This window comes from Oryx dammah, unplaced genomic scaffold (genome assembly GCF_014754425.2).
Source record: "Oryx dammah isolate SB20612 unplaced genomic scaffold, SCBI_Odam_1.1 HiC_scaffold_25, whole genome shotgun sequence".
In the NCBI taxonomy this organism is placed as follows: domain Eukaryota; kingdom Metazoa; phylum Chordata; class Mammalia; order Artiodactyla; family Bovidae; genus Oryx; species Oryx dammah.
Window position 1 is genome coordinate 101,116,712 of NW_024070209.1, and position 22,574 is coordinate 101,139,285.

At 42.7% G+C, this 22,574-nt stretch overlaps 1 protein-coding gene across 1 annotated transcript in view; it reads right to left on the reverse strand.

Moving 5' to 3' along the window:
• Nucleotides 1-1,898: 1,898 nt before the first annotated feature.
• Nucleotides 1,899-22,574, reverse strand: part of SETX (senataxin) — an 84,636-nt gene continuing 63,960 nt past the window's right edge. The window contains exons 15-23 of the mRNA XM_040225733.1: nucleotides 21,748-21,837; nucleotides 19,920-20,069; nucleotides 18,857-18,964; nucleotides 15,967-16,154; nucleotides 15,268-15,360; nucleotides 14,203-14,367; nucleotides 11,162-11,260; nucleotides 10,467-10,554; nucleotides 1,899-5,102 (exon numbers count right to left, since the gene is read on the reverse strand). Coding sequence (XP_040081667.1) covers nucleotides 4,371-5,102; nucleotides 10,467-10,554; nucleotides 11,162-11,260; nucleotides 14,203-14,367; nucleotides 15,268-15,360; nucleotides 15,967-16,154; nucleotides 18,857-18,964; nucleotides 19,920-20,069; nucleotides 21,748-21,837 — 1,713 coding nt within the window. The 3' untranslated portion in view covers nucleotides 1,899-4,370. The remainder of the gene's footprint in view (nucleotides 5,103-10,466; nucleotides 10,555-11,161; nucleotides 11,261-14,202; nucleotides 14,368-15,267; nucleotides 15,361-15,966; nucleotides 16,155-18,856; nucleotides 18,965-19,919; nucleotides 20,070-21,747; nucleotides 21,838-22,574) is intronic.

A 22,574-nucleotide genomic window follows, 5' to 3' on the forward strand; every position in this document is an offset into this window, starting at 1 on the left:
GGAGACCCCTTGGCCGCTGGACCACCAGGAAGTCCGCACTGTGCTCTTTAGCCTCTTCTTCTCTTGGACGTCAGCGTTTGGGACTTGGAATTTTAGAACTTAACAGTGAAACAGAACTAACACCCCAACCATCATTTTCAGGTGGAGAAAGCAAAGCCCAAAGGAGGCCCTCGGGAGCTGTCCAGAGCCAAGGGCAGAGCTAAGGCAGACCCCCTGCCTCGTTCCCCGTGACCACCAACTCCCTGCTCAGGCCCCTCCGTGGCCAGCTCAGTGGGAACTCCTGCTCAAACCTGACGCAGGCTCACTTGGCTCTTTAGCCTAGACTCCATAGGCAGCCTTCTAACTCCTTCCTCTCTACGGCATCAGGACCCCCCAATCCCCGACTGAGCTGTTCCCGGCTCTCCTTCCCCGGTCCCACTGTAGTGCCCCTGGGAACCTCAACAAAAGGATGCTACCCAGATGGCTTCTGGGGGTGGGCCGCACCCTCTCCAGAGCCCCTGGAAGGGACAAGGTACTGAAGGCGGCAGACTGGACCCCGATGGGCCCCAGGGCTGCTCCTCTTTCCTCCTGACCTGAGGAGTCAGGCCTCAAGGCTAGCCGCTCACTGCAATAACCTTGCAATGAGTTCAACTTTTAAGATTTTTTTTTTTAAAGGCAGCAAGTACTTTCTCCCAGACCCAAGAAATTAGCAATTCTAGGGGACAGCCCAGGAGAGGGAATTTTTAAAGTTTTCTGGGTGACTCCCAGGTACATCTCCCAGGCTGAAAAGTACCAACAATTCGATTTGCAACATTGCTTGAGAACAAAGGCTACGGTGGCCACAAGCAGAGCTGGCCCAAGCTGGAGGGAGGGAACACAGAGACAGCTCCTGTGGGTCGGGGCACCGTCCACCTGCGGACACCATTTATGCAGTTGGACTTGGAAAACACCTCCTGTCCAGTAGGACAGGGTGACAGTAACTCAGGTCCTTTAAGAGTTACTGAGGGATCCTTTGTGTACAGAAACTGCCTTCATGGTACTACACAACACTGTAAATTCTGCTTAAGCTGAAGCTAAACTTTAGTTTCCTTTTTGAATTATTTATTCCTCAAACAATAAATGGTGAAACCCAGGAGGTGGTGGTGATTACATGTGTATCGGCCAGGAGAGATTTTTAAAATCCCCACGGCAGCTGCTGCAGGAAAAAAACCAACTGCATGGATAAAACGGCCATCACAGAGCGCCTGCCTCTCATCAGGTCTCCTGACAACTTCACCTTGCCCCAGGACTCCCCCCGAGGTCGTCTCTTTACCCTCATGGGTGGTGGGTGCCTCCATCCCGGATGAGCAGGAGGCCCAGGGAGGCTGGTGGGGCCCACATCATGGTGGAGCTCAGCAAGTCCAACTGCGCTCCTTGAAGCCACTGCTTTTGGAGAATGTGCTCTCCTTTGTAACCACCAGCGCTTACCCCCAGCCTGGTCATCTGCCTCCAGCCCCGCCACTCCTTCTGTGGGTCCCTGTTCATCTGCTCTGCTCTCCCAAGCTCAGCCTGGAGGTAAGCGTGTGTTTCTGGACCAAATCTCAAGGGTAACTGACACCACAGTTGGCCACATGCACCTCACTCACTACCTTATGGATAAGATTCCAAGAAGAGGTAAGAAGCTAGGAGCACTGTGGGTGCAGACTGGATGAAAACATCAATCCAATGGCAGATGAAATGGGTTATCTGGAAGTTCCTTGAATCTTCATTCAATAACTCCTAATCCGCATCAGCTTTCTTGTTTCTGCTTTTAATTCTGCCATTTTCTCTTAATATTCAGGTCTTAACAGAGACAACACAGCTACTGTTTGCCAAATCCTGGTTAGGAATTCAGGGCATAGAAAGAAAACTGCAGCAAAGAAAACTATAAATTTGCGCAATTGACTTTAGAAAATAGTTTAGTATAATTTTGTTATAAAAGTCATTTACAGGAGGTTATTCACATGTACTTATCAAATCTGCTCCTGATAATGCATGAAAACAGAACTAAATAAACTGCCCACAGTAATTTCAAGGCAAATCATATACAAAGAAACAAAACAAGATTTTAAGTAGAATATTTTCATGTTCAAAGAATTAAGACTGAAAGAAGACAGGGCACTGTCTTATAAGGCCATGGCAAGGACAAAACTAACAAGTTGTTATTTTTCACTTGCAGATTAACTGCCCATCAACAACACTGCTGTGACAGAAACATCAAGAAAGGCCACACGATACATGCGAAGTGCTTCGTGCAGATACACAAGCGCACCAACTGGGGCCCCAGCGCACCTCCAGCGCCAGGTCTGGTGCGGCCATTTCTGCTGGGAGAGGCTGTCAGGACACACGTGCTCAGTACATTTTCTGATGTGCTACTTCTTGCATTCCCAGACTAGGTGAATGGTGAACCAAAAGGAGGACACGACGTGTGAGAACAGGGAACAAACCCTTCCTTATATTCACGCTGTGTGAGCAGTGTGGGGAAAGCTCCTGGCCCAGTTGTGTCTGTCACACCTCTTCTGTAAGCTAACACCTTCTAGACACTCTAAACCGTGATCACAATTGTCTGCTAAATCAAGCATTCTACCAAGACAGGAGGAAAATAAACAACAGTAATAATGAGCTTTCTTGCCAAAACTCAGGCAGGAAGAAGCTTACAAAGCCCTGGCCCCAAGTAGGGCTCGGCCCGCCTCCGTGACGGGGGAGCAGGGGCTGACTCTGGGGACAGAGCACGTGCTCCCCAGGTGACAGGGAGTGCCCATGGCCATCAGCAGAGGCCTAGATACCAGTGAGAGGGGCAAGCAGAGGCCCAGATACCAGTGAGAGGGGCAAGCAGAGGCCTAGATGCCAGTGAGAGGGGCAAGCAGAGGCCTAGATGCCAGTGAGAGGGGCAAGGGTAACAGAGAAGTAGAGTGCTTCAACCGCTGGCAACCAAGTGCACTTTTAAAGCTCTTAATAACCTGCTTCAGGACAATTTCTGACGAACACAAAGCCCTTTCTGCTTAAAAAGCAGAAGAGCAAAGACACTTCAGAGGGTGCACGTTCACACTCAGGGATGTGCTCGCTACCCCCGCGTAGCTGGGGTGCTGCACGGTGTACACGACCAACCACGGGTTCAAATGTGGGTCGACTATTAACACATGCTCGTGTCTGTGAGACTTCAGCACCACTGTGTGTGTGCAGGGAAAGCCAGACTTTGAAATCGGGCAGCCCTGCTCACGTCCAAGTCTCCAGACCTCCACCCACCACAGCCACTTCCTTTCGCAGAAGCACAAGCCCTCTAACCAGATGCCCCACAACAGCGCTGTATCTGCATCAATTACAGTGGTCTCCAGACACGAGAGGAAACCTGTCAACTCTCTCCTTGGTTCTGAACTCCCAAGTACCTGCGCTGCTCTTCCAGCCTGCTCTTTTTAAAGGATGTCTCTTTCCTGTCTAAAATATTGTCTCAAGTCCCCAGGAAACCCTTGGGAAGATGGTGAACACCTAGTTTTCTGGCTCAACCCCAAAAATGCACTCTTTCACACAAGCCACCTCGGCACTGATCTTGCACTTGGCAACCGCTGGATTTCTAACCCACGAGTTCAGAAAACTCATAATATGCTGGGGGCATCTGAATGACATGTCAAGAACTACACTTTCATTTCATATTCTCCTAATTCAAGAAGAAAGAGAATTTTAGCTAGAGAACTATGTGCTCACTACTAGAAGATGCACTCGTCACAGAAATGGACTATCCTGTGTCGGGGTGCCTGGTCTACAAAGGTCATCAGTGGAACTTAAACTAACGTAACCTTCTGCTTCCCGTTTCCCCCAGGAGACTCTAGCTGCTTTTAAAAAACAGAACTAGAAACCTCTGACCCACCAGCACTAAACTCAGCTCCTTGCCAGACTACCTGGGCTGTTAAACATGTTTTGCCATAACAATGGTTTAAAGGACCTGCCCTCCTCACACTTTTTTTTTTTTTTTTAAATATAAGGTTTGTTCTGTTGAAGATGATTAACATTTTAAGCAGGGGAAAGAAAAGCCATCTACCAGATTAAATTTTAAAAGGATTTTGTTATTTGCTATACAAATATACATTCCAACTTCTACAACCTCTCCAGGCTGACCTCCTTTTCTACAAGAACAAGAGATCAACACTGCAAGCCTCCTACTTCAAAGACATAATTACTGATACACAAACGTCCTCTGAAAGCTTTTACAACTGACAGAAAGGACCAAGAGGCCCATGTGTTGTAATACATTTTGTTTTCCAACAACAACAGACTCCTATAAGGAAAAAAGCAGTCTTATCTGGACAAGTCTGTTAGTTGGTCATCAGAGGTCTGCAGCAATGGTTGTGGCTGACAGCCTCTGCTGTTCGGCTATACTATAAAACCCGTCTCTTCTTTGAGTGGCTGTCCTCCTCCAGGCCCCTCTCATCCCAGTCTGAGTTCCTCTTTGTGTGGGAGCTCGCCCACCACTCCTGATCCCCTTCACTCAAGGCCCTGGTCTCTCTCCTGTGACCGAGCACCCCCTCTTCCTGGTCACCCTTCTTTCTGCTTGTGGAAGTGTCACTACCAGCAGCTGGAGAGTCGCACTGCATGTGAGGCGTGTGGTTGTTCAGGGTGACTCCCTGCTGCCCGACGGTGCATGGCTCCTGGGGACTCCCAGGGCAGCCTGGCGCGCCTGAAGGAGGCGCTGCTCCGGAATGCTGGGGGCTCAAGGGCTGCGGCTCCCTGAGGCTTATTCCTTGGGCATCAAAGGCTAAGCCCATCCTCCGCAGCAGTCTTGGGTCCCGAAGCCAGTCCTGAATGGGTGGCCTTTCAGGATCCTTTGCAGCCTCGGTGACTGTGGCTTCTTTGGAATCAGAGGGTGAGTGGTACAGGGAAGAAGCAAAGGATGTCTTGCTGAGTTCACCATCTTGCTTGCTGCTGGGTAGGCCACCCTGGGGTCTGGATGCCTCTGGAGCGACAGCAGGAGGGTGAGTAAGGCTCCTCTGAAGCAATGGCTTGAGCTTCAGGATCTTCATTGCATCGTGTCTGTAGTTCTTGTCGCAAGTCTTAATAATGGCGCCGCGTTTCTGTGCATCTTGAATCAGGTGATACCAATGCCTATTTTCCTTGAAACAGAGAAGGAAGAAAATTACATCCGCAAAAAACACTCACATGCTTGGGAACAAATAGTTTAAGTATACCCTCATGAACAGATTCTCAAGAATCCATTACTTGACAAAGCAGAAAGAAAAAATAAGATGGAATACAGAACAATAAAACACGCTGCTACAAAGCAACACTGAGCACCACCGCTAAGAACGAACTGCTGCCATCCTGCCGCTGCTGCTCGAGCCCTGTGCCCAATCAGCTGTCATGCAATTCTCTCCTGTCAGTAGCCTTGTGCAGCTGTTTGAGTTTCAGTTAATTAGAAGTTCATTTCCTCAGTCACACCAGCCACATTTCAAGCTCTCTGCTACCACACATGACTGGGATTAGTGTCCTGGATGACGCAGTCATAGGAGGACTCCGTCATCCCACTGAGTTTCCTCTGACACTGCCTGCCTCCGGAAGACGGCAGGAAGGCTCAGTTTCAGAAAGCTCTAACTTTTGAGTGCATGTTGAGTGCTCTACAAACAGGTCCATAGCTGTCACCAAATTCCCAAACTCCAACAGGCTAAACCATCTTAATCCACTGAGATACAAAAGATATCATAAAACTTTCTATCTCTTCTAGAAGAGCTTTAAGTTATGAAAGGAACATCTAACGAAGGTGGAAAGAAAACTCAACTCATGCATCTCTCCTCTCTTCCTTTTAGAGGAAGAGAGGCATTAACCTGCTTATTTACAATCATCAAAACTTGGGCTTCCTTAGAAGAGGGAGTGTAGTGGAGGGAAAAACGATGAAGACTTTTTGACAAAGGAAAGAGAAGAAAAAGGATGGCTACGCAAGAGCCATACACGACTCAGTGACTGAGCAACAACCCTCCCATGGGCTCCTGCACTCTAGGCGGCTGAGGGTGTAGAGCCAGTCAAAGTTCAGTCGTGTCTGATTCTTTGTGACCGCATGGACTATACATATACAGTCCATGGAATTCTCCAGGCCAGAATACTGGAGTGGGTAGCTGTTTCCTTCTCCAGGGGATCTTCCCAACCCAGGGATTGAACCCAGGTCTCCCACATTCCAGGCAGAATCTTTCCCAGCTGAGCCACCAGGGAAGCCCAGTGTTTATCTGCTGTGTGGCCACGCTCAAGGCACTTGACCTCTCCGAGTCTGCTCCCTCAACTGGAAAACATGAATGGCTATTTTATTTAAATGACTCTGAAATGCACTCTGTTTTCACATTTTATCATTTCTGACTGTAGGGTGTCTTTTGTAGCACTCTCCATGTATGCAATCCTGGAGAAATTCACAGCTGGGTGACTACAAGCTCTTGCCTTTTAGTCAAACCATTTTTAAAAAGAACAAGTCCTGGCTCTTGCCTGATATCTTTCCACAGACATCTTATATGACAAAAGTGCCAGCACTACAACCTGGAAAGCAGGTGGCCTTGCTGTGATTTTTGCTGAGTCTCATGTACCTAAACATGGTGTTCAATCCAAGTCCTAGATCACAGAAACAGTTCTGAGGAAGGGTTATATTAGTCCTCATTCCACTCCCATAAGGGAAACTGGGCTGAAAAACCAAAAAAGGTGTCGGGGAAGAAGTCCAAGAAGAAACCCGTAAACTGGACTGGAAAGTCCAAAAGTCAGACCGGGAGCTTTTCTCCTCGGCTCTCTCTGTCTCTAGCTTCCCAGAGTGGGACAGCGGTGCTCTGCAAATCTGCATGTGGGTGACGCTGGGGGCTCAGAGATGCCCTTGGTGGGGGAGGGATGTGGGGCCGTTCTCTATTCCAAACTTCAGCTTTCAAACTTCAGTTTCCCACGTCCCCTCCTGGGGCTTTCCCACCCTTCCACTCCACCCATCCCCAGGCTGTCTACAGAGCAAGGTGCCAGGGCAGATACAATCATCTGCGGTAAACACAGGGGTGCCCAGGAAGGCTTCAGTAATCCAGGCACCTAAGACACACAGCTCTATAAACATTTACTTTTCAGGTTTGAATATTATCAGAATTCAACTGTATAAAAATCATCATTGTTAATATGTTTTTCAACTGATAAGATATCAGTTGTTAAACACTTTGATCCTTATGGTCACAGGAAAAAAAAATTTTTTTTTAAATCTTAATTTACATGTATATGTATGGCTGGGTCCCTTTGCTGTTCACCTGCCACTATCACCACGCTGCTTGTTAAACTGGCTATACTCCAGTACAAAAGTGTAAAACCCCCTTTATTTTGAGGTAATTACAGATTCACTATAGATTTGCTAAAGCCTTTAACTGTGTGCATCACAACAGACTGTGGGAAATAGAGAAGGGAATAGCAGACCACCTGACCTGTCTCCTGAGAAACCTATATGCAGGGCAAGAAGCAACAGTTAGAACCAGACATGGAACAAGAGACTGGCTCAAAATTCTGAAAGGAGTGCATTAAGGCTGTATATTGTTACCCTGCTTATGTAACTTACATGGAGAGTACATCACGCGAAATGTCAGGCTGGATGACTCACAGGCTGGAATCAAGACTGGCAAGAGAAGAATCAGCAGCCTCAGATGTGCAGATGCACTCTAATGGCAGAAAGAGCCTCTCAAGGGTGACAGAGGAGAGCGAAAAGTCAAAGGCGCTCAGGCCTGTCCAATTCTGCAACCCCATGGACTGTACAGTCCATGGACTTCTCCAGGCCAGAATTCTGGAGTGGGTGGCCTTTCCCTTCTCCAGGGGATCTTTCCGACCCAGGAATCGAACTGGGGTCTCCTGCATTGAAGGCGGATTCTTTACCAGCTGAGTGATGAGAGAAGCCCAGAGAGTTAAAAGGCTGGCTTAAAACTTAACATTCAAAAAACTAAGATCATGGCATCCAATCCTACCACTTCATGGCAAACAGATGAGGAAAAAGTAGAAACAGTGACAGATGTTATTTCCAAAATCACTGCAGACAGTGACTACAGCCATAAAATTAAAAGATGCTTGTGCCTTGGAAAGAAAGCTATGACAAACCTGAACAGCATATTAAAAAGCAGAGACAACACTTTGCCAGCAGAGGTCTGTACACTCAAAGCTCTGGTTTTTCCAGTAGTCATGTATGGATGTGAGAGTTGGACCATAAAGAACCAATGCACCGAAGATGTGATGCTTGTGAACTGTGGTGTGGAGAAGACGCTTGAGAGTCCCTTGGACTGCAAGGAGATCAACCAGTCAATCTTGAAGGAAATCAACCCTGAATATTCACTGGAAGGACTGATGCTGAGGCTGAAGCTCCAATATTTTGACCACTTGATGTCAAGAGCCAACTCCTTGGAAAAGATCCGACTCATTAGAAAAGACCCTGATGCTGGGAAAGACTGAGGGCAAGAAGAGAAGGGGGCAGCAGAGGATGAAATGGGTTCGATAGCATCACTGACTCAATGGACATTTTGAGCAAAGTCCCAGAGACAATGAAGGACAGGGAAGCCCTGGGTGCTGTAGTTCATTGGGTTACAAAGAGTTAGACATGACTTAGTGACTGAACACCAACAGGCTTACAGGAAGTTACCAAAGAAGTACAATTCTCACAGTTTTCCCAAATAGTCATAAAAAACAACTCTTTAAACGTTCAATTTATATTGTAAACTTTTTTGTGGCAGAAAAGCCTAATAGTCATATTTACAGCCTTTTAATTATGAAAACATACTCATTATCCCCACTGAATTGTATTCTAAACAGTACAGATGACAATTCAATTTTAAAGAGCAGAAAGAATAACACTGCTCTCTACCCCACTGGATACACTTAAAAGAGTGACATAATAGATTTATTTTTATTAGCCTTACTTTAAAATGTCATTATTTACAACATATTATAAACAAAATCTTTATCAATCCTTCTGATAAAAGATTCTCAGTATCAACTTAAAATGGAGGATACGCAGCTTTTAAAAATTATTTCAAGGAGGTACCAAACAACGAAAGCTGTAGACCACAGACCTGGGAAAGAGCTGACGGAGGACGATTGTATTTGAGCGCCCTCTGGTGGAGCTAGCCGAGATAGGGGGAAATACTAAGTCAGCTTCCCTTGGGGCTCAGCTGGTGAAGAATCCACCTGAAACACGGGAGACCTGGGTTCAAGCCCTGGGTTGGGAAGAGCCCCTGGAAAAGCGAACGGCTATCCACTCCAGTATTCTTGCCTAGAGAATTCCATGGACTGTACAGTCCACGGAATCGCCAAGAGTCAGATATGACTAAGCAAATTTCACTTCACTTCACTAAGTTGTCAGGAAAGTTATGACCCACCTAGACAGCATATTGAAAAGCAGAGACATTACTTTACCAACAAAGGTCCGTCTAGTCAAGGCTATGGTTTTTCCAGGGGTCCTGCATGGATGTGAAAGTTGGACTATAAGGAAAGCTGAGTGCCGAAGAATTGATGCTTTTGAACTGTGGTGTTGGAAGACTCTTGAGAGTCCCTTGGACTGCAAGGAGATCTAACCAGTCCATCCTAAAGGAGATCAGTCCGAGTGTTCATTGGAAGGACTGATGCTGAAACTGAAACTCCAATACTTTGGCCACCTGATGCGGAGAGCTGACTCATTTGAAAAGCCCCTGAGGCTGGGAAAGTACCTTCAAGATTGAAGGCAGGAGAAGGGGACGACAGAGGATGGGACGGTTGGATGGCATCACCAACTCAATGGACATGAGTTTGAGTAAGCTCTAGGAGTTGGTGATGAACAGGGAGGCCTGGCATGCTGCGATTCATGGGGTTGCAAAGGGTCGGACATGACTGAGCGACTGAACTAAGTTAGCACTTCTCCTAAGATAAACCAAAGACTGTTAAAATTAGAGAAACTGAGTTATTACCCCTAAATGAGACAAAGCAGCAAATACACATTTACCCAGCTATGGTTCACCCAACTAAGCTATACTGTCTGTGGATCACAAGTGGAACCTGACCCTTCTGGAGAAGCATCTGCTCTGACAGAGGACTCTGATGGCACCCATCTCTCAAGGGAAGCAGTAAGTGCTGTGGCTCAGAGTGTCAGGACAGAAATGAAGATCCATAAACACACCTGCAAACTCCCACTCTCTCTTGGCATTAGGCTGAACCGAGACCACATTAACTCAGAGTTTACTAAGGGCTGTCCAATCCCACAATGTAGAAAAAATTTCTTAAAGGTCATCTTGAGAGCACACTGCGACTACTTGGGTCCTGGGCTAGGATAAGAACAGTCTGGGTGTCTCAAAGCTCCCATGAAGAAGCTGCTGGGGGACTAACAAGGTGGGGGTGAGGGAGTAAGAGGAACACTATTTGTTTGTGACCTCTAAATAATTTCCATTTTAATGAAACATAAACCTCAACCCAATATGAGTAATAAGGGGCACGCTTTTGAGATCCCTGCTCCTCTAGAATGTACCTACCACTAGGGTTCTCAAGTGTCCCAGGATGAAGAGGCTGTACTTGGCTCGTGTGATGGTGACATTCAATCTCTGCAAACTTGCCAGAAATCTAAGCAATAGAAGAAAAAAAAAGTTACTTCTTTGTGCATAATGACTCGGCAGTGTATCAGTGTACGTGAGACACAGGCGATATTTCAGACAGCTTTTCTTGGCTCCTTCTGCTTTAAAATCACAATGCTTTTGCACCCCTTCTCCCAACACAGGGGACCTGGCATACGGCAATTCTCATCAAAAACAATACACAAACGATGTCTGGAGCTTTCCTTCAAAGTGAGGCACCTATTTCCTATTGTGACTTAGATATTAGAAATTTTAATGCTGTGATTTTTAAGTCTTAAAACATCCTAAAAATATGACAGTAGATCAGTTATGACACATACTGTGGAGAGGAACATGCCCCTGCAAAATATACTGGATTCAATCATCTACTTCACTCTTCTCAAGTGAAAATACAGATTCACTCTGTGACATGGACACAAGGAACCAAGAAAGGCAGACCCAACAGTGGATCAACTACACAGCTTAAAAAACAACTTCATGACATTACACAATTTTCTATGTAACTGGGCAAATGATGGTACTCTCAACAGTGATTAAAAATAGAGCTACTTCTGGACTATAAACAAAGCAAAAAATCAAGGATGACAGTTACCCACCCAATTGAGCCTTGTGTGGCATTTGCTCTGACGCATGTAACAATAACACAGTCTTTCTGACGACCCTGGAAGGCATCCACGGTATCTACTTCTGCTGCCCTATTAATGAAAGAGGAACATATTTACTGAAAAAGTTATTAAAGCATGTCTATTCCCAGTAGAGAAGCCCTGTGCCCATTAGCCATCAGTCTCTAATTTCCTCCCCACCAGGCCCTGGCAACCACTAATCTATGTTCTGTCTTTATGGACTTTTCTACACGGGACATAGTAGCATATAAATGAAGTTATAGAACATGTGACCTTCTGTGCCAGGTTTCTTTCACTTAGCACGATGTTTTCCAAGGTTCACGTGTCACAAAATATCCCACTACTTCATTCCTTCTACGACTGCGTAGTTGCATGTACAAATACACAATTTACCCATATACAGTTTTTGGAAGTGTGAGTTGTTTCTGCTTTCTGACTATCATGAATAATGTTGCTATGAACATTCATGTACAAGCTTTCCAGTGAACATTTTCCCAATGCAGGTATGTATCTACGAATGAAATTGCTGGTCATGTGGTAATTCTATGTTTTATGAGGAACTGCCAAACTGTTTTCCACAATGATTTACCATTCTATCTTCTCACCAGCAACATACTGTTTCAATTTCTCCACATCCTTGCCAAAATATGTTAATGCCTGTTTTTTAATGACAGTCATCGTGGTGGGTATGAAATGTTAATGTAATTGTTGTTCTGATTTGCATTTCCCTAATGATAAATAATGTGGAATACCTTTTAGTGTGCCTGTTGGATTTTTATCTTTTGAAAAATGCTATTCACATTTTTCAACAAAATAAGACTGTCGTTTTATTATCAAGTTGTATGAGTTCTTTATATTCTAGATATAACTCATCAGATAAGTAATTTGCAAGTACTTTCTCCCATTCTGTGGGTTGTCTTTTCACTCTTTGATAGTGTCATCTGAAGCAAAGGGTTTTCATTTTTATGAAGACCAATTTAATTTTTCTCTGGTTACTTGTGCTTGGATATCACACCTAAGACTGTTGCCTAATCTGAGATCATATAAATTTACGCTTTTGTTTCCTTATACATTTTATAATTTTGTCTCTGAAGACTCAGGGCTCTAATTCAAGTTAATTATTATATACAGTGTGACAGGAATCAAAATTCACTCTTTTGCAGGAGGATACCTATACTTATTCCAGCACCATTTCTTGAAAAAACTATTCTTTCCCCACTGAATGCTCTTGGCACCCTTCTTGAAAATCAACTGGCCACAAAAATATGGATTTATTTCTGGAATCTCACTTCTATTAGTCTGTATGTCTACCCTGATGACAGTACCACAATGTTGATAGTTTTGTAGTCAATTTTGATAAAGTGTGAGCCCCCCAACACTGTTCTGTCAAGTTGTTTGGAGAGTATCTTACACTTCCACATGAACTTTACAGTAAGCTTTTCCAAAACCGTAGTTTTAATTTTGATGGAGATAACGCATCTGTAGATCAGCGTGGGGAAAGGTGCCACCTTAGGAAATCTTCCAATCCATGAATATGGACTGTCTCCACTTATTTTGGAGTTCTTCTATTTCTTTCAACATTTTGTAATTCTCAGTGTAGGAGCTTGTATTTCTTTGGTTATATTTATTCCTAAGTATTTTGTTCTTTATGATGCTACCGTAAATGGAATTAAAAAAAATTTTTTTTTCAGATTTCTTGTGGCTGGTGAATACAACTGATTTCTGCATACTGATCTTGTATACTACAACTCTGCTGAACTTGTTTATAAGGACTAGCAGTCTGCATAAATATTTCATTTCCTTAACTGCTCTGCACAGAATTTCTAATACAATGCTGCACAAAAGCAGTGAGAGCAGACATCCTATCCTACCTGATCATATAGGGAAAGTTTTCATCTTACCATCAAGTATAGTTTTTGAGCTATGGGTTTTTCATAGATGCCTTTTATTAGCCTAAGGAAGTTCCCTTCTATTCCTAAATTTGTTGAGTATTTTTATCATTAAAGGTCGTTGTTGCACTCAAATGCTTTCACTCAAATAAATGAAATCTATTCAGATGATCACAACCACGTGGGATTTCCCTTTAACTATGGTACAGAACGCTGATTATCATATATTGAACCAACCTTGCATTCCTGAGATAAATTCCACTTGATCCTGGTCTATAATCCTTTAAATATGCTACTGAGTTCAGCTGCCATTATTTTGTTGAGAATTTTTGCATCCACATTCATAAAGGATATATTGGTCTGTAGTTCTTTTTTCTGGTGATGTCTCCATGGCTCTGGTATCAAGGTAATAGTGGCCCCATAAAATGAGTAGTCTTCCCTTCTATTTTTTGGAAGCATTTGCAAAAAGACTGGTGTTAATTCTTAACATTTGATAGAATTCACTAGTGAAGCCTGGTCCTGGGTTTGTTTTCAGTTGTTAAGTGTTTGATTACTAACTCAATCTGTTTGTGTTTAATAGAACTATCCAATGTTTCTGGTTTCTTCCTAGTGTCAATTTTGGAAGTTTGTGTGTTTCGAGGTGCAAAAACTGTGGAGTTACTGGATTCCCAATATTTAATTTTTAATTTTACTGTTGAGGTAAAACGAGACAAAGACATGATCTTCACCCTTCTACATGAAGGCACTAAAAGGTTTAAATAATTTTTTCTAGGTGAAAATGTGACTATGGGTATCTCGGTACAATTAGAATTTAGGTTAACAAGTCATCCAACTAAATGGAAAGGCCTGGAGAGTGTCTCAGTCAATCCCACTGTCAGGTATAACGGTGAAGACCTCCGAGAAGGCAGCAGGCACTCCCGCTACAGGTGCTACAAGCGTAACCACACTCCCTTCTCAGCACAAGTCTGTGGAGCCAGTGTCCTGGTCTCCTTGTTCTATGTTACCAGGGTCTATGACCATGCCCCAGGGGTTAAGTTTCATTTTCTTCTTTCCTTCCATCCCCTCTTTCTTCTTTTTAATTCAACAGAGAAACTGGAAAGAGCCATAAAAATAGAGATGCCTCACCCTTTTCTATCAAACTCTTTGTCCAAATCCTTCTGAATCATCGTCTTCTGAGCCTTGTAATGGGTTATTATGCCAATGTTTCGGAAATTAATGTCCCTTTTTTTGTCTTTAATAAGTTTAATTAGTTCCATTACCAGTTTTATCTCTTGAACATTTACATATGAGCTAAATAAGATGGGAAAAAAAAGACATCAAAACTAATAGCAGTCCAATTGTTAAGTTCCACTTTGTTTTCTATTAAACGGTAGATTGGTAGGCTTTATCTTTATTCAGTCAGCAGTGATTCAAAGAGGCTGTTATAATGACCATTAACACTGTATATAAGAATAAACAGAACAACAACTGCCCAGTGAAACATGAGCTGTATGACAGAAAAGAGCTTGGAGTCAAAGAAGTTTAGACACCAGCTTCTTCATTTGTTAAAACAGGGACAGCCACAGTGAGAACAAAGGTATTTATAATAATGAAGACATGACTAATGAAGAGCTCCTATTACAGATTTATTATCTTCCCAACACAGAGAAAAGTGCTTCAGACGTATCACTTTTCTCATTCCCCACCACAGGCCATGAGGATCATGCACTAGCATTCACAGACCACCCGATTCACACAACCCAACATGCTCAAAGTACTGTCCACCCTCTGCCTCACACCTTAATTCAACTGTGCCTGTATTTCTCCTTCACAATATTTAACCCAACTGGAATAATCAATCGCCACAGTAATGGCCTGGTTAATGTCTGCCTCGCGTTAGACCACAATAGCCTTGTACTAGGGCCACATCTATTTTACTGACAACCGTGAGTTCAGCATGGACTTACTTAAGTCCTTATCACGTTAGGTAATATAATCCCCACTAATACAATTAAGAAAGAAAAACTGAAAGACTGAAATACATAAAGATATCAGTAATTTTATGAATTTATCAATCCAGCTAAAAGAAAATGATTGTGTCCTGGCACTAGGCAGAGATTTGTATGAAAAGTATTTTGAACTTAAATATAAACAAGAACAATATAAAAATTCTGACACCATCAGTGAGGACTGAAGTATAAGAGAACATACTCATTATCCCGTCTTTCTAAGCCGTCTCCAACATCAAACACGAGGTAGGGTTGAAATGGCCAGTCAGATGAGCACCGACTGGTCTCTATCCCTCTATAAAAGAGCAGCACCATTTAGAACACAAGTCAAGTTAGAAACATTTTTTAAAATTATTACTACCATTTTTCTGTGTGTATGTGGCAGGGAGAGAGCTAGGGAAAGTAAGGGGACAAGAAGGACTCTTCTTTAAAAAAATAAAATTTCAATACACTAAAAGAAAGTGAATTTTATTTCTATTCTAGTGCTAGGGAGAATAATCTATGTATTTAAGATATAACAATTATGATTGGAAAATTACTCATAATACAGTACATGAAAAAAGCAAGGTATAAAATACTAGGTAAAGCATGGTATGATTCTTTTTTCCCAAAAAGAGAAAAAGGAAACAAACAAACAAAAGATGGGCATAGTACAAGGACTGGAAGTAGATATACTAAAATGGTACTAGTAATTATTTCTGGGTAGTATAAATAGGGGGGTTGGTTTTATCCCCCTTTTCATTTATCTGCATTTGCTACAATCAACATGTCTTTTATAATTTAAATTATTAAACCTTTATGTTTTTAATAACAAGACTTAAGAGCACTGTGAAAGAGCTATTCTTCCTAAGCAGCCAAACCTACAAATACAACAAGCTAACATGCAATGAAAAGAACCCACCTATTTGTTTTCAAGGCTCCGTCATAAATGTAACTAGAAGGAAAGAGGCATATGTCCGGGTGCATCCTGTACTGGATGGTGAGCTGTAGGACGGGCAGCCTGCCAATCGTGTTGTGCTCCACACTCTCCTCCAGGAGCTTGTGGAAGCGGGCCATCATTGACTGGTCATAGCCATAGTCCTGTGCCTTCTGAAAGGGGGAAGACAAAGCAATAATTTGTACCTGTCCCACTATTATAAAAACAATTATGGAGCTCTACAATGTACACAGCAAACGTACATCTAAAATGCACACGGCATTACCAACAACCAAACATTCAGACAAAGAAGATGTTTCTGACTTCCACCTTTGAAAAGCCACGGAGCGTGACAACAAAAGCTGAGGCATATTCTCCTTATTTAGAAATCCCACATACTGTTGATGAATGATGTGATCTTGTGAATGATCACAACCATCACTATTCTGGTGCTAACAGAGGTCACCTGAAAGAACTGATGAGAAAAGCAGCAAAGAATTTTAACACAGATTTTAACCATCACTTCTGGGCTGCGCTCCCACAGCTTGAAAAAATGAATGTCATTGTAAACCAGCCTCTTAAAAGACCAATTTCTTCATCCATCCATTCAGGCAATATGCACTAAGCGTCTAAAGCTTCGGGTGCTGAGGGTCTAAGGTGAATAAGATCAAGTGTCACAGAACTTAACATTCTAATGGAGGAGACAGACAACTAAGTTGATTTCATAAATCCAATAAAGGGTTACAACAAACCTGCAACCTGAAACGGAGTTAATTGACAAATGAAGAAAAGTGTCTTCATGTAATCACAGTTGGGATATACTTGGGATATACGTTTCAATCTTAGCACCATGTCAAAATTGAGAAAGAATAGTGGAATCTTTGAGTGTGTTGCAGATATGAGCACTGAAGATGTATATGCAAAGTTTTAATAAACCTGTTTTACAAACTATCAGAGTGGAGAAAGAAGACATTATTTCCTATTTGTATTATTTATGCAAGTGATTATATACATGTGCAATTTTAAATAGGTTTGTGTAATTAAATAGAATAAATATTCTTAGTGGACATTTGGCATTATCATCTATACCTCAGAAGTTTATCTATTCAAGTTAGGAAAAAAACTCATTTACTTCACTCTAGCAAAAAAAAGAAAATGGATTTATAGCAGGTAACACATTTACTTACAGGGAAAAAAAAAACCTGAGTCCATCCTACAATATGACAGAGATTTTCATGTTTTGACATGAATGTACATTCTTACTCTATTTACTGACTGGAAAAAAGGCAGTGTGACACAGACTAATTCTGCCACCTTTACAAGGTCAAAGTCAGCACACACAAATGCATACATTCCCTGTAACTACCCAACCTTCTGAACTTAGTAACTTATTGTCTGTTACCCACCAGAATGTCAGCTTTGTAAGGGCAGAGATTTTTGTCAGTTTTCAACACTGTCATAATCCTAGAACTTAAAATGGTGCCTGAATTAGGCTAACACTCAATAAACAAAGACTGGAAAAAAGGCAACTCTGCACACCCATGACCACAAACTGTTCAAATTATCCACTACATTATTCATAGTAATTATTCCTCGAAATAGATGGTCAGAAAGGCATTTTGAGAAAAACTTTATAATCACTTTCTGAAAATTTCTCAATAAGCCTGTTATTATTTTTACAACACTAAGAAAAGCCCAAATAGATTCTTCTCATTTCTGCTGTTCTTAATCAATTACCAAAGAAGGCAGTAAAGCTGAGGACTATCAACAACCCTCTTTCACTAACTACATGCTAAGGCCCTTCGAGGAGTCATCAGTCAATCTCTGAAATGCTGTATTATTCACATAATGCAGTGCAGAGCTGGCTCCTCCTAACTCCCCACGAACCCCGGTGCAGCAGCTCTTCCCCACGGACAAGGTCCTCACTCCAGGTCAGGGCGCTCCTAGCCCATCCCTCACATGGTCGCACACAAGTGCTCAGACGTCAAAGAACTGCACAGTCATGCTGATGATTCCAAAGTCAAAAAACAGTAACAACAAAAAACAGCAACACGCTTTCATTCCACAACCAAACAGAACATAACTGAACAGAAATGCTGTGAAAATGGTCTGTTCTCTGGGACTGTTCATGCAGCCACTACTCTGCACACATACTCTCTGTATCAGTAAAATGCTCAAATGTTATTCAGTTTCAAAACCTAGGTGGAGACCTGTGCAAGATTACCCAAAACATCCGGATCCTGACTGTGCTGTGCACTTCCAGGAGCAGTTCTAGTGAGTGTTCACACAACAGGGAAGGGGACACAACCGTGCTGCTCATCTTCCCACAAGCGGAGCCCAGTCTTTTTCCTTCCACCTTCCCTTTCAGAGCATGTGAGGAACATTATAGGATACAGAATCCTAATACTGTACACCTTACTGTAAGAATAACTTATCTTCTTACTGTTTTCCTCAAAATTTGCATATACATAAATATAAATTAGGAGGTTGGGATTCTCTCCCTTGTTTTTTTAGAGTTTTTCTTTTATCATGGGTTTGGTGGCTATGTTATGGAACCAAATCAGCCCTTAGAAAAGCTGCACACTGCCTTTCTCAGAGGGACAGCACATTGAGCACAGGACATCCTGTTCCTCAGCTTCTGGTCTTCTGATACCCACATGCTCCTGTCACACACACACAAGCTCATTATGAACAAAGACTATTTTTGGAGACTTTACCATGAAGGCTCTAAACAGTGGCTGTTGTCTTTCCTCAGCCATTCCCTATTTCTCCCTGCAAGTAAGAGATGTTGATCCAAGGAGGATGCCCAACCCCCAAAACAAAAAACCAAAAGACCCCTTCCACTTTAGAGCAACACGAATGTGAAAAGACATACCACGGAAATGACTGTGGGAGGGAGCTGCTTAGGGTCTCCTACGAGGACAAGCTTGTTGCAACGATGGATGAGCGGAGTAAGAGTTTCAACTTCACAGGACTGTCCAGCCTTGGTGAGAAAGTATAAAATGGAGGTACAGTCATAGTTTCCTCTGTTATTTTTTATCCATATACAGTCTAATTCATAATGAAAGTCTAACCCATTAAGAAACGTACACCTTCTCCTTCTACATCAAATATCAAAAATAAAGATTTTCTTTGGTTTGAAAACAATAAAAACATTCTAAACACTTGGAGGGGAAAAAAAAACCGGAAACCACCCCCCTGCCCCAACACACACACATTCTGGAAGTCAGCCATCGTTCAGGTGCCACTACCACTTAGGAAACAGCCATACACTACAAGGGCCAAGCCCCGTCCCAGGTCAGTGTGTCTGTTCCCGCTGGACATGCGCCCAACAGGGTTGTATTTCTGTGTGCCCCACTCCCACCCGCCCACCTGCTCTCCTCCTCAGGAGGCCGCTTCACATTTGCAACCCTCAAGCTTCACTTCAGTTTGGCAGCATTTCCTTCTCTATTCCTTCATTCTGGGGAACACTGGATATCGGATCTCCTGAATGGATCCTCTATCCTTCCGTCTCCATCTCTTTTTGTCTTCTGGCTCTAGATTCTAGCAAATGGTAAGTAACCAATAAATACTTGCTCAATGAATGAACTAGGAATTAGGATGATAAGCTGAAAATATGGCGCTCAGAGCTTTCCAATTATATTAAAAATGCTTCAAAAGGTAACCAGAGATATTCTAAGCAGGAGCTAGACAATCCTTGGGATGGACTTTGTTAAGATCAGGAATCCCTAAGACTATAATTCCAGTACTAGAAAAGCAGTTTTCATCATGGTAGGTTATTAGCAGCGTATTTCAACATACAGGAATACACATGTTTAAGAGCAGGTCAAAATCAGATGCAAAAAGATCACTACGTCCACATCTTGGCAGCCACTCTTCACCTAGGACTTCCTCCTCAAGGTACCAGGCAAGAGCTGTATGGCCAACTGCTCACTGACCTCATCAACGATGACACAGCTGAAGGGGACGCCTCCTTGCCCACGGAAAGCAGCCTCGAGCAGCAAGCCACCGCTCGTGCTCAGCGTGCAGCAAATGATGTGCGACTCTAAGATGATGATGCTCTGTGTCTTCTGTGGGCGCCCTTGAACCTAAGAGAAGAAAACCTCATCAGTGTTCACTGGTATCTGAAACTTCTTGCCTATAGGCCTCTGTGTACTGTAACACACCTGCCAATTATGCAGCAGAATAATGCTCAGTAAATGTCAGGTGGGAACCTGCAATCTAGAAACCAGCAGCACTCAAGGTACTCAGAAGCTATCAGAGACAACACGCTGCAGGTGAGTCAAACTTTGGAACATGATTTCAGCACATTAAGAAAAATTTATTTAGGGTTTAATTTGGTCAAAGTAGACTTACAATTATTACAGCCTGATGTATGTGGGAAGGTATGAGAATACGCAAAGACTAAATAATTCTACTGAACTGTGAAGCAATTATCTCAGTAAAACCAGGAAGAAAACTAAGCCTGAACAAACCCTTTTCTGTTAGTTTTAAGCATGTAAGCTTGTTCTTTCTTTTCTAAGAGCCAGCACCAACAAAAACACCTGTGAAACTGATGAGCATTCTACTTCCACAGCAGTAACGGCCACCGTGGTCCAGGTCTATCTAAGGGAATAAATGGAGATGGAGACTGAGTCTCATCAGAGATTCATTAGCCTACTGCTGCTCCTAAGAGCTGGAGCTGAGCATATGCCAGACTCAAGCCTGGACTCTGAGGCAGGTCTGTGAGAAGGTGGCGGCACTTGTGGCCTTCCATCCAGTGCTCACATGGCAACTGCCACATCCCTCTCCTTATAGCCAGCATCATGGTAAAACCGCAAGTGCAATTAATTTAATAACCCACAGAACAATCTGATGGGTGGCAAAAACCGTTAACACCGGTAAACAAAGACTTCCTCTTGACATATGAGAAGATTAATTTTGGGCTGAGTTTAAACTTTAATAGCTTTCCACATAATTTTTAATTGAAATAAACTGCTAGTGGAAATATGCATTAAATTCAACTATATTCATTTAGCCACACAGAAGTCAATAGTATGTTCAAGAGAAAAATCTCAGCTCAAAAATACAAACGCCATTACCGGTTTGTAGTACCCTCTTCTCCCTTACCCCCAGTTCATTTCATTAGGGCTCTATGCTGGCTCATTCTAGCTTCGACTCATCTAAATATGAGTTGGTATTTTTATATCCAAAGAATACTGGGGGAAAAGTTACACATGCTATAAAAGGATTTTTGTGATCAAAAACAAGTAAAAAGAGCTTATGCTTTCAGCTAAAAATTGAGGGGAAAAAGGCACTTTTCATGTGCCACATCCCAGCCACTGTTGGTCTACCTGAATTCAGACATGTAATTTTCTTTCTTCTTTATTTTTAATAAAGGAAAACCCTACAAATTTAATTATTCATATGACAATTACCATAAATTTCTGGGTGGGAGAGCAGAACACAGAGTTTCAGAGAAAGCTATAGATGTGCATGCAGTGACACCACTTTCTCTAGTTTTGTAAATGCTTCAAGTCTTTCATTATAAAAACATTTTATTGATTTATATACATTTTTGACCACACATGCAGCTTGAGGGATCTGAGTTCCCTGAAAAAGGGATTGAACTCATATCTTCTGCAATGGACATGCAGAGTCCTAACCACTGGAATGCCAGGAATTCTCAAACTTTAAATGTTAACTGGGAAAAGAGCATAGGCTGTCTGAACTACTTCATAATTTAAAAAAAAAATGCCAGGAAAATGCTATGGATGAACTACTTACCTCTTTAATTTTAGAAGCAAGTTCCTGCCTTTCTTTTGAAACTCTGGCAATTTTTCCATCTAATTCTTGCCTCTGGAAAAAATTAGACTGCTATCATTAAACTAAGCATTTTAAAATGCTTTCCAATGAACTGCCTCACACTTGAAAAAGGAGAGCCAGTACTTTACCAATGAAAAGCTGATTCACCCAGTGTGTTTCCTCTACCAGTCTCTCTATACTACTGTGTTATACGACTTCAGCTAAGCTACTCCAGGGCACTGCTGCCCTGACATCCATTGTGTTTGGCCAGGTGTCTGCCGTGACTTCAAACTGACACTAGCCCCTCACTCTTGCAAATGTCTTATATAGCACGCAGAGTCACCAGCAAATGTTCGCTCTTGTGATCAATGGTTTCCGTTGCCTTCCAACACCTGTATGCCTTACATGTGATCCTGAGATAAGACCCTCCAAGAAACTTACCAAAACCCTGCTCTTTCCATTCAAACTGCCTGATTCAGCCCTAGTCTGGATATGTCAAAACACTCCAACCATGGACGCTGATAAAGATATGTGGCCCAGGACCTGCCTATCTGCATTCTGCTATGTACCTCCTCCAGGACCTGTGAGTAATACATCTATTTCAACTTTTCCCATAGTCTGTTTTTAAACCTCAGCTCATTATCCAGCAACCCAACAACCAGCACTCCACCTTCCATTTAGTTGGTGTTAATTACCCAGACATCCTGGAATGTGAAGTCAAGTGGGCCTTAGGAAGCATCACTACAAACAAAGCTAATGGAGGTGATGGAATTCCAGTGGAGCTATTTCAAATCCTGAAAGATGATGCT